Consider the following 12202-nt stretch of genomic DNA (forward strand, 5'->3'; position numbering starts at 1 on the left):
GGTATTTATTCTGGCGTCACTTTCTTTCTTTCTCCCTCTTACACACACACACACACACACTCACATACAAACACACACTTCTCTCGGCTGGACGGCTGGAAGCGCACAGAGACAGAAGATGGTGGCGGCTGCTGCTGCCACCGTGTTGCCCGCTGCGCCTGGATTGCGCGCACAGCGTTTTGGCGCACGTGTAGACGCCGGTGCGGCACACAAATTGTGATCAGATAACCCGGTAATAGGACAATTCTATCTCTCACTGTGGACGGCACAAGGGATGGAAAGGCAGGACGGTGCAGCAGCAGCCCTAATCTAGCCTATCATGTGAATCTTGAATCACCTGGAGGTATGACGATATTCTTTGTATCCTGCCCAATTAATCAAAGTGGCCGTATGAAGGCAGCGCTGTGCTTTAGCCTGTGGGACTGTGCTACTGGGGGGAGTGGAGAGGAGGTGGAGACCTTTTAATTAGCCCTACTTTCTCCGGGGCTTTCGTCGTCTGGCGATTACAGGGGGGACCAAGCTGTCGTGGGCAAACTTTACTTCATATACCAGGAAGGACTGGACTTCACGCAGCCTGCTCCAGGGGTCTGTTTGTCTTCGCAGATTTCCGTTTGAGACACCACACAGCCGGGAATGGTCAGGATATTAAGACAATCTGGATATTTTTCTTCTTGGGGCGCACTGACGATGAATTGGCCACAGTTTGGAAGTGAATACCAAAGCAGCGCTAACAAAACACTGATTTAAGACTGGCTGGGCTATAGCCTTGAGAGGCGCGCGTATCTGTGGAGTGGTCATTGCAGTCTGAGCTCTTGCAGTAACGCCGAACAGTTCATTCGCATCGCATCTCGCTCCTGCAGAACTCCGTGCACAAAATATCTGCCGAGTTCGGAGACGCAGTGACTGTGGAGACTCTGGAGTGGAAAGCCAGGCGAGGACGGGGCGCCGTCCATGAGTGTGTTGGCGATTAGGCCCTGCGGCAGGAGCGTGGGGGTATAAAAATAAAAACTCAAGTGGCATGATCCCTGTATCCGGTGTTAACCTACGCCTTAATTTTAACCGCTGACCTTTTGGATCGACACAGCAAACGGCAAAAGCTCGAACCACTGCGTCTGACTGGCCCTGGATGAAGTTTTGCTCAGTCATGTAAACTTCACATGGTTTAGTTCACTTGACATCGACGTGTATGGAAGTAGAAGCGTGGGTAACTGAGTGGATAAGCGGAATTGGGCACGCACCACCAATGAAAGCGGGCTGAGCAAATACACTGATGACAAAACAACTTGACAGAATTGAATCTGGGTTTTTTAGACACATTTTGAGAGCACCTTAAAATAATTTATCCTCTCAGTCCTATTTGTGTGTGTATGTGTGTATTTTTCAGCATTTTCCTGTACTCACAGTATTGTGTAATTCTGTCCGTTTGGCCAAATAGTTTCCAATGAGTGAAGCAAAGAGCTGGCTGCCTCGGCAGAGGAGGCACTGGGTGAACCTTGCAGTTTCAAGTGCGTCGAGTCAAAACAGCGGGAATGTAGAGGAATGCAGGGATTGACGTCAAGAATGGCAGAAATGAACTATTAAGAAACTTTGGATGGTCTGCTGGTGTTTCTGCAGCGAGAGCGCAGAGTGTGATTTTTCTCTCAAACTTTTTTCCCAACCCTTTCTTTTTTTAAAAAAAAATTTAAAGATTGAACAATCATACTGTGTCATACTTTTTGCCTTACTTCATTTGTGTTTCCTGAGAAATAACTGTGCCTTCTGCCTAGTTTTTTGGGTTTTTTTGTAATTTTTTTTCTTTTTGATAGATTAGAAGAAAACATGGCATCCCCCCAGCATCAGCAACTGTTGCCTCACAACACAGAAGTGAGCTGTGACTCAAGTGGAGATGGAGGCGTCTCGGTGAGAATTGGCAGTAGTGTCAAACACAAGCACGGAGGCGGGCCGCTGGGTTCAATCGGGGGAGGCTTCATTGGCGGAGCCAAGCACTGCAAGTACAGCATTTCCTCTAGCTGTAGCTCTGGGGAGTCCGGATTGAGGAGGCCGGTGGTCAAGAGTTTTCGTTCTCACAAAAAAATGCCACAGCTTTTTGAGAGATCTGCCGGCCATTTCTGGGACCCAAAGTTTGACTCTTCTATCCTGGAGGAGGCCTGTAGAGAACGGTGTTTCCCTCAGACCCAGAGGCGCTTCCGTTTTGTGCTTTTTTACCTCCTAGCAGCTGCTTTACTCTGGGGAGTTTACTTTGCTGCCAACCCTTCCCGCTGTGATAGGGTTGCTTTTCTCGTCCCCACTGCTTCCTTCCTCCTTTTCTGCTTCCTCCTCTTCCTCTTAACGTTTACCAAACTCTACTCTCGCTGCTACAACCAAGCATCTCTGCTCCTCATCCTCGTAACCTTCATACTGACCCTGGCCCCCCAGATTCAGACATCTGGCTTCAAGGACCCTGAGTCTCCAGCACCTACACTTGATGTGGAAGAATTCAGTGGAATAGGGCCCACATACAACATGTCATATGAAACACTTGTGGGAGATAGCAACTGGTGTCCCTGTCTTTCTCCTGTAGGCACCTTCTCCCTTTGCATTGAGGTTCTTCTGCTGCTCTATAGCGTCCTCCACGTTCGTCTCTATGCCTCTGTCCTCCTCGGGTTTCTCTACTCCATCTTTTTTGAGAGTTTGGGATGGCTGCAACTGACTCAGGTAGGCGAGAAGTGGAGCTTAGCCGCCCCATCAGATTGGGATACTCTAAGGTGGTTGGGCCCAGCAAAAGCCTTGCTTCATCTCTGCGCTCATGCCATCGGTATGCACCTGTTCATCATGTCTGAGGTGCGGTCGCGGAGCACCTTCCTTAAGGTCGGACAAGCTATCATGCACGGCAAAGACCTGGAAGTGGAGAAAGCCTTGAAGGAACGAATGATCCACTCTGTTATGCCCAGAATCGTGGCTGATGAGCTCATGAAGCAGGGCGATGACGACATAGGTGATCATTCTGTTAAACGTTACTCCACCAGCGGGGCTGCTGCTGCCATCTCCAGCCCTAAAAACAATAAACGCAAGAAAACCTCCATCCCCCGAGGCCAGATCATCTTCAGGCCCTTCAACATGAAACGGATGGAGCCTGTCAGCATCCTTTTTGCAGACATTGTGGGCTTCACCAAAATGTCTGCCAACAAATCTGCTCATGCCCTCGTTGGACTTCTTAATGACTTGTTCGGACGATTTGATAGACTTTGTGAGCTCACCGGCTGTGAAAAGATCAGCACTCTAGGAGACTGTTACTACTGTGTGGCCGGGTGTCCTGAGCCCCGACCAGATCACGCCTATTGCTGCGTGGAGATGGGCCTGGGCATGATTCAGGCTATTGAACAGTTCTGCCAGGAGAAGCGGGAGATGGTGAACATGAGGGTGGGAGTCCACACTGGCACCGTACTGTGCGGCATCCTGGGCATGAAGCGCTTCAAGTTCGACGTTTGGTCGAACGATGTCAACCTGGCCAACCTGATGGAGCAACTAGGCGTTGCTGGGAAGGTTCACCTATCACACGCCACTGCCAAATTCCTGGATGATCGCTACCAGCATGAGGACGGACAGGTCATGGAGAGAATAGGACAGAGTGTGGTGGCTGACCAGCTCAAAGGTAAGTGAGAAGAAATGATAAAGTAGAGTGAAAAACATTTGTTGCTTTTTGATCTGCTTTATTGTAGATTGGCTGTCGGTTCATCGGCATTAAAGTCGATGTGTTCTAATACTTTTACCCTACCCACAGAGGAAATGTGTGCTCATGCCAGCATATTACTATTTCACCCTCCAGGTGAATCAAAGCACTTGTGAGGAAGCATTTGAATTGGTCAAGGTCAGAACAGAGTTTAAGCATCATATATTATACCTGGTGGGCTGGCAGGGCTTTGAGTGTGTTATCAGTGCCCTCTGTGGCACTGGTACTATGTGACTCTATCACAGACAGACGCCATCTTCTTTCCCATCCTTCCCCGCTCTTTGTTCTCTTCTTCAATTACATTGCCTTCCAGACGTCCTCAGTGTGCTGCGTTCCCGTTACCTTGCCTTGAACCTCTGGGATTGCTTTACAACTTAATGCAACTGTCACCTTTTCTAAAAGAGATTTGCCTGCAGCTATATCCTCAGCCCCCTATCTTGTCTTTTATGCTGCTTGACTGGAGGCTTTTTTTATATGATGCATTTATGCAAAACGCCTCAGTGTGACTAAATGTTGGCTTAACTGCTCTTCTCATCATTTAAGGCTTTCTGATCCATTATCAGCCATTGTAAGTGAAGTGAAAGTGTCTGACTAAGGTATTGCAGATGGTGTTCATCTGCCCGTTTGAATTAGCATTTTGGGTTTATTTTTGCTTCACTGTGCTGCCTTGAAGGCTGCATGTCAGATTTTGTCCAGTGCATTTTAGGCAGGAATTAGTGTGAGCACAAATTAGCAATTCAAATGTAGCCATTAATAATTTGGGTGCATAAATTATCAGGGTATTTATATACACATCATTTCCCCCCAGAGATCAGTGCTGGGATCAGTCAAGGAAAAGGAGCGACTGAAAGTGCCCTTTGTTTACCAGGCAGCACGGCCGATTTATAGGCCTGCATTTTCCTCTTATCTTTTAGATTAATGAGCGACTACCACTCTTGCTCTTATGCTTCTCTTTTTATTTTTATTCTGAAGATAAATGTCTTACCCAGAGTGCTATCGCCCTATTCGCCTCTTCTTTTCCCCTTATTCATGCCTCCTTTCTTGCCTCCATCATGTATTCACCTCCCCCCCCATAAGATTTATCTTCATCCTGTAGGTTTCCTATGCCAGTGACAGAGCTGGCTGTCAGGAGAGAGTTGTTCTCCAGCGCTGTAAAATTCCCTCCGCTGTCTAGCTCAGTCTGTGTAAATCTCTTGGGTACCACTGCAGCCAAGCATGGATTGTGTCTGAGTCTGGCCCCTGTTGCTTGACTCAGAAGTAAATTTCTCCGACCTAGACAGCGATCGCTGTCTGGCTGTCTTTTATGTATCTTTGAAGCACTTTTTGAGTTAGTGTAATGTTTTAGTTTCTGGGGTTTTTGCAGTTGCACTCTAAGTTGGAGGTGGGTTTCTGACCAAAACGTGCCTACTTCCAAGTTTATATCCGCTTATTTATATCAAGCTGCTTTTAATATAAGCTGTTTATGGTTCATTGTAAAAAAAGGAAGGTTCATACGGAGGGCAGCCACGTGTGGACAGTTAAGTTTTACAGCTGCGTCCTGTTCCCTCCTCAGCTCTAAACCTCAGTAGTGAGGAGTTTTAGGAAGAAAGTGATGAAATTGGGGCCGAGTTTGCATCCTGTTCTTGTAAGTAATGCGGATATTACAGTTTATTATGAGCCTCTAATTGTTTTCGTTGCACTTGAGACACCTTTGACAGAAATACCTGCTACTGTGTTCCTAAGGTGACGTGGTGATGCCTGTCTTATCTAGCAAAGAGTCAAAGACCTGAAGGTGTGTGTTTTTCTAAGCAAAACAAAATTAAATCCAACAAAATTCAACAATAATTAAATATTAGTCTGTAGAAATGCTGAAAAATATCATGAAATTAGTTTGGTCAAGGCAAAAGTGATGATCTGCAACATCAAGTTGCAAGTCTACCCCCTGAAATATTCAGTTTGACTGCCACGAGGAAAAGAAAAGGAGCAATTCCTCACTTTAGAGGACATTTAACAATTAAATATATATTGCTCATTACTTTTAGAGGATTTGCATCTTAATTGCATAATTTAAAAATAGTATTCATAGGCAGTTGGAGCCTTACCATAAATCATAACACGGTTTGCTGGAAGGATATTATGATATGATTCTTCTATAAACAAACATACAGGCTTTTTATCACGTAGCTATCTATGCTGCCAGACCTTTGTTTGTTACTTTTTCTTACTGGAAAAGCTACATTTGGCTCCATTTCCCCAGAAAAGTACCTGCATACGTCTTTCCTTTGTGCGTAATGCAGAATGATGGCACCTGCAGAAGATTATCCCTTTGGAGGAGACTGTCGGTGTGGCCTTGTTATTTTTCTGCTGATGACCGAATCGCCACACAAAACATTGCTCTTCTTTTTCAAGAAGCCATTGTTTCCTGGGAAAAAATAACATTGTTTTTTGTTTTTGGCTGATGCTTACTGAGGATTGCACATGCTACAGTAAGAATGAAGTTATTGCTTTCATAACCAATTCATGTCTTAATCTCCAAAACTACAACAGTATTACATGTGAGCAACTAGTAGTTACAGCTGTCACAAGTAATGCCCACACTGCTGAAGTGAAGTGAAAACACTTCTGATAGATACTCTTATAATGAAAAAGATGGAAAATGATTGTTAGTAACAAACCCGCAGGGATTTATCATCTTAAATTGAAGGTCCCTTCAGTTTTATAGTTTCTTAGTAATCTTTGGAGCTGTCACAGCTTTTTCAGAAGACAGGAAGGCATGTGTTTTCAACCCAGTAGCTCTAAAAACCCACTGCACAGTGCCTGCTCAGCACCAGAGAGCAGACAGATACAGCAGAGCCAGGTCTAATGACCCACATTCATGGGCTTATTTATATTGGTCAAACCCATGTTGTCGCCATTCACAAAAGATGCAGGCCCAGTCCTGAGGACATTACATCATTTCCATGTATAGCACTGCCCAGAATCCTTCCAAAAGATGCTGGCTCCAGATCTGGATTCAAATGTTAATCACTTCTAAGCTGGGACAAGGCCCATCTCTCAAACAGACAAACAATGCCTCCCTGGCAGACAATAACTTTGCTCTATAACTGCTGAGTGTGCAAGTTCACCTCGGTGACTAGACTTGCTGCACAGGTGGTATCCTGTCACGGTACCATGCTGGAAGTCACTGGGTGAATAAGAGCAACCCATTTTCTTACAAATGTTTGTAGAGGCAGTATGCATGCTTAGCTGCTTGAGTTTATACACCTGTGGCCATGGAAGGGTTCGGAACACCTGAATTCAATGATGTGGCTGGGTGAGTGAATACTTTTGGCAAAATATTGAAAGCCAGTGATGTGCTTTCCCTGCTCGTGACTGTGAAAGGGTCTGCCTGGGTGTGAATGACTCTGCAGATGTCTGGGTACCCTCCAAGTTGTTGTGACAACACAAACTGTCCTACACAGCCACCAAACTACAAGAGCACCAACAGTGCATGTGTCCTCAAACAAAACTCCACCCTACTACATATTAGTACGAAGAGAACAACTACTTGTGTCCAAAAGTACATAAATAAATGTTGTTGTTTTTTAAAAAGAAATGAAGCAAAATGAGAAGCAGTTGCTCCACTTCACCTAATTTGAACCTCTGATAGCTCTTTTGTACAATAGGCTCTTACCAAGAATACTCATTACAGCGTTCTCACTAACCAGCTGCCTCAAGGTTTAGCATGTTCGTGACCTTTTAATAAGTCATATTGCTGAGCGAAGCTGTGCCGGGCGGCTACGTACAGCATTACCTTCTCTCACCCTGCTTTCATCTCTGTGCCCTGAGGGAGATTTCTAATTAAGCAAGACTGGGTAATCTCCTTGGCTAAAGTGATTAATGTTAGTGATTCTCCATTGTCATATCTTCCCTCACTGGCCTGGTGTTATCCCGACCACGGAACGCATCGGCCGTCTCCCTGCCAGCCCTTTTTATCACAGCAAATGATATTGATTGCTTATAATGAGGCTGTCATAGCCGTGTGTGTGTTTGTGATGAGGAAACAAGGGAGACAACAGCAACCAGACAGGGTTTGATGTCGTGTAGATATCAAATGAAAATAACCAGGGTTTGTATGCAGAAGGCAACATGTCTCTTTATTTTGTGAATTTGTAGCACTGCCTTTACCCCTTGCTAATAATTGATTAGCTACATTATGATTGATTTTTTTTTTTTTTTTTTTTTTTTTTTTTTTTTTTTTTTAGCAAAGACCAAAACCAATTTGCAAAATGTCTGTGTCTCCAGCTCTATTAATATCCTTTAACATTTACGAGTTATTGACAGTTATTTTTTTTGGTTAACTCGTGCACATGTACATATTACCTTTCCCATGTCTGTACCCTTGTGCTGTTCTATAGGGAGCTACTGTCACTCAGCAAATTGCACAATATTTCCTTTAAGCTCAGTGGAAAATTACTTACAATGGTTTCTACCTGTGACCTTGACTGGGATAAATGAGGCTGGTTTTGTGGTTATGCTTAGAGAAGCAGAGAAAGAGAAATCAAGGTGAGAGAGACGATGAAATGCATTTAGCTTTGGTCCTGCTCTGCTGGGAGAGACCTGGTTTTTGACCAGTGGATATTAGTAGTCTAATGAAAGAAAAGAAAAAAGAAGAAGCAGAGATACATCTCTATTGGTTTATTTTATATCTATATCTATATCTATTTTGCATTCATTGGTTTCAGTTTTGAGCTCTGGAGTGACGCACACATAAACAAAAATTGTCTAAACACATTAAAACCACTGGATTTTACTGCCAAAGCGATGTGGACGTGTGTGTGTGTGTGTGTGTGTGTGTTTGTTTGCGTGCGTCCACTGCCCTTATACTGCTGTACTTGACAAAAAGTTAAATGGTTTGGCTTTTTCACCCTAATATGTATACGCAGCTGTCTTCTCCCCTTGCCAATAACAAAATACCTGGCATAATTTCTGTCTAGCCTCTTGAGTCCAAATCAGTATGCACACACAGCATTCAGCCCTACAATTGAAAGACAGGGATTTGGGGGGGGGGCGAAAGTGAAGTGGGCTGCATTTGAGTGCTTGGTGGGGTTATGAGAGGCATACATAGGGCTATAGACATGCTAGACTGTTGTTAGGAAGGTAAGTGCGTTAAATAAGTGGTAGGTAGTAGTGGACTGAAATCTGGGAGTGGGACAAAACTGCACAGAGGCAGCCAGGGGAAAGCTAAGCTGTTATACAGTTTTGCAGTGACCAAGCAGAGGCTAGAGCACCTTGGCTTTGCATGGCAGATGCGGTTGGCCTAGGGAGTAATGGCATAATACATCACATTGTTTGATATTGTACAGCACATATTATAGTTCAGCACAGCATGGCACTGTAGCCCGCAGAAATGCAATCTCACCATTTGTCATCATTGGCCTTATCATACTGAACAAGTCTGCAGAGCCTCAGGGTGTCAAGCTCTGCAAACACAGGTCCATTGTGGCAAGGTTATTGAAGGAATATGATGTGGTGATTAGCTGATTATTTCTTCTTTTTTTTATTGCAGGAATCATTTAGATAATCTTCTGTGTCACACTGTTACTCTGCAGGATTAAAAAACGAGAAAAAAAAGCTCTTTTCGTTCAGGAGAGTTGTGTAAGCAAGGGAACTGCTCGCTGTTTTGACCCAGCAAGCAGTAAAAGATTGGTACTGAGGAAAATACTCTGAAAATCCATGCATCCCCATTGTGATACGCCTCCTCCTGACAAGTGTCAGAGGACCCTGTAGACCTCTCAGCCCACCTATAGGGGACAGCTGTCCTGTAGACTCAATGCTAAAGTGTCCTACCTCTGTCTGTTGTGACAGAGATGACCCAGGGCGAGGAGGATGAGAGGACCTGATATCAGCAGCACAGCTGTCTCCGTGATAAGACGCTGCACTTGCAAGCAGCTGACATGGCTGAGCCTGTAGAATAGATGTACTATGTGATGTAGTATGTGGAGTGGAACATGCCTTGTTTCATTTTTAAATTTAAAGTAAGGACGTCAACTCAATAGTTTTGCTTACAAAGTATAATTCGCAGGTAACATTTTAATGGTTACATCGTGGATTTTTAATGCTGTGTACTGTAAAAGCCATCCTGCCATGATATTGACTCGATATAATTATTGTAGAATAAATGTAGTGTTTTGTTGATATTGTTAAGGTGACAAGAGTGACTGCTTGAGTGTTTGTGTGTCATGTTACTAGTATTTCCAGATTTAAATCGCCAAAGTCAGGGATAATTTATCAATTCTTTTTCGTTCCTTGTCTCTGGGAAAGTGGTGGGAGATTTTCCACCTTCTCCTAAAAACCTGTGTTTAAATCACATTGTGTCAAAGTGCTTGATTTGTTCAGTAGGAGTCAAAAATATGAAATGGAGACCTGCTGTCTGTTGCAGGCATTGTCATTTCTGATCATACTGATGTCATTGTAGGATCTGTTTTGGTATAGAGGAGAGCGGGCCTCTGTTTCAGCTGCTTCATTAGCCACCATTAAACTGGAGGCTTAATGAAGGTAAGCTAATGTAGTGGAGCCATGCATTGAATTAATGTGTGGAGGTGTTTGTGGACAGATTTGTCTATAATTAGTCGATAACTCAGGAGGATAGAGGGAGTGCTGATTTGCAGGACTGTAAACATAACTTTATTGTGTGTTACAACAATTTTCTATAACTATAATGTAAAGAGTTTTCATACCTTCTCATACTTTTTGCATTTGGAATATTTATTAATATCCTAAAGTAACAACCTTGTAGAAGACCAGAGATAAAGCTATTTATCTATACTCACAGGTTACTTTGGTACACCTATTCAACTGGTTGCTAATGCAATTATCCATTTAACCAGTCACGTGGCAGCAACTCGATGCATTTGGGGATGTAGATGTGGTCAAGAGGATGTACTTCAGTTCAAACTGAGCATCAAAATGGTAAAGAAAGGTGATTTAAGTGACTTTGAACATGGTATGGTTGTTGATGCCAGACATGTTGGTCTTAAAATATTACAGAAACCGCTGAGCTACTGCTGCATACAACCATCTCTAGGATTAGAGGGAATGCTCCAGAAAAGAGAAAAATATCCAGTGAGCGGCAAATCTCTGTGCTGAAATGCCTTGTTAATGTCAGAGGTCAGAGGAGAATACTCAGACTGCTGTGATAGGAAGGGAACAGTAACTCAAATACCCACTTATTACTGAGGTATGCAGAAGAGTATCTCTGAACGCACAAGAAGTCAAAGGTTGGAGCAGGTGGGCCACAGCCACAGAAAACCACCCCGTGTGTCATGGATTTATCCTTCCTTGTATTAACAGTTCAGTCTTTTGGTGGTGTAATAGTCTAGGGAATTTTTTTTTTGGGGGGGGGGCTTTAGTACCAGCTGAATATTGTTTAAATGCCACAGCCTAACTGAGTATTGTTGCTCCCTTTATGACCACAGTGTACCCATCATCAGCAGGACAGGGGCACCTCCAGAAATTATTCAGAGAGGTGCCCATATAGGGCCACAAAAATATTGGGGTGGTACACCAAAAACAGAAATTTCAGTTTTAAATGTGCTGCTGTCAAATATAGGTCACTTGAAACATATGGCAAAAAAGAGAGAAAGAAAGACTTATATCACTGAAAACAGGTACATATGAAAGCCATATGAAAACAAATCCATAATAATCTGTTTTGATTGATTGACTGATTGAAAACAGATCACCTTTAGATTTTTATCATGGATAAGTAGACAAATCTGCAGCATGTGCTGTCATGTCATTGTAGACCAAAATCCCAGAAGTTTCCAGAACCTTTTTAAATCTGTGCCATGAATAATAAAGGCAGTTTTGAAGGCAAAAAGAAGTCCAAACTAGTAAGGTGTACCTAATAAAGTGGCTGGTAACACAATAGCTTATAATAGTGTAAACTTTCTTCAACACAGCCAGAGTTTTTAAAGCAATCTTCTGGCTGTTTTCCATGATTGCATGCAGCAAGCCAATCTGTTACGTGGCAGGAGTTTTCACATGTGCAAATGTGCTGAGAAGATCAGCTTGTATATTTCCCTGCATTCAAAATGTTCCCTCCTGCAGTGAAGAAATAATAAAATAGAGCAGAATAGAAGCACGGAAAAGAAATAGCAGCAGAAAAAAGGAGAGGGCATGCAAGAAAGGTATTAAAAAACGATCCAGTGAGAGACAGACAGATGGATAGATTCCTGTTTTGTTAATGGCTTTTGTGTGTCTGTATCTCATAACACCAACCTGAACACAACACATACGATGAAGACTTTACATCTCCATGCCTGTTAGGAGGAGGATGACAGAACCAGACTTCCACTTAGTGTGGACAGCTGAACACTCACTGCAGTTATAGTACTTTTTGCCTAGAGTATTATCTAAAGCCTAAAATATTATTTGTGTTGGTCTAATCTTTCCACGGCCTGGGTGTCAAAGCAAAGACACTAAAATTGACATCTTGTACGTAATTTGCCGAATCCAGCCTGCAACTTCTGG

The 12202-nt window shown here is 43.5% G+C and overlaps 1 protein-coding gene across 2 annotated transcripts in view; it reads left to right on the forward strand.

Annotated features, from left to right (window-relative positions):
* Nucleotides 1-48: 48 nt before the first annotated feature.
* adcy9b (adenylate cyclase 9b) overlaps nt 49-12202 on the forward strand; it is a 43018-nt gene continuing 30864 nt past the window's right edge. The window contains exon 1 of one of the 2 annotated variants that reach the window (XM_085157910.1): nt 49-3631. In XM_085157910.1, coding sequence (XP_085014036.1) covers nt 1819-3631 — 1813 coding nt within the window. In that variant the 5' untranslated portion in view covers nt 49-1818. The remainder of the gene's footprint in view (nt 3632-12202) is intronic. The other variant, XM_085157908.1, reaches the window with a different exon arrangement.

The sequence above is a fragment of the Neolamprologus multifasciatus genome, chromosome 4, assembly GCF_963576455.1.
Source record: "Neolamprologus multifasciatus chromosome 4, fNeoMul1.2, whole genome shotgun sequence".
NCBI classification, from domain to species: Eukaryota; Metazoa; Chordata; class Actinopteri; order Cichliformes; family Cichlidae; genus Neolamprologus; species Neolamprologus multifasciatus.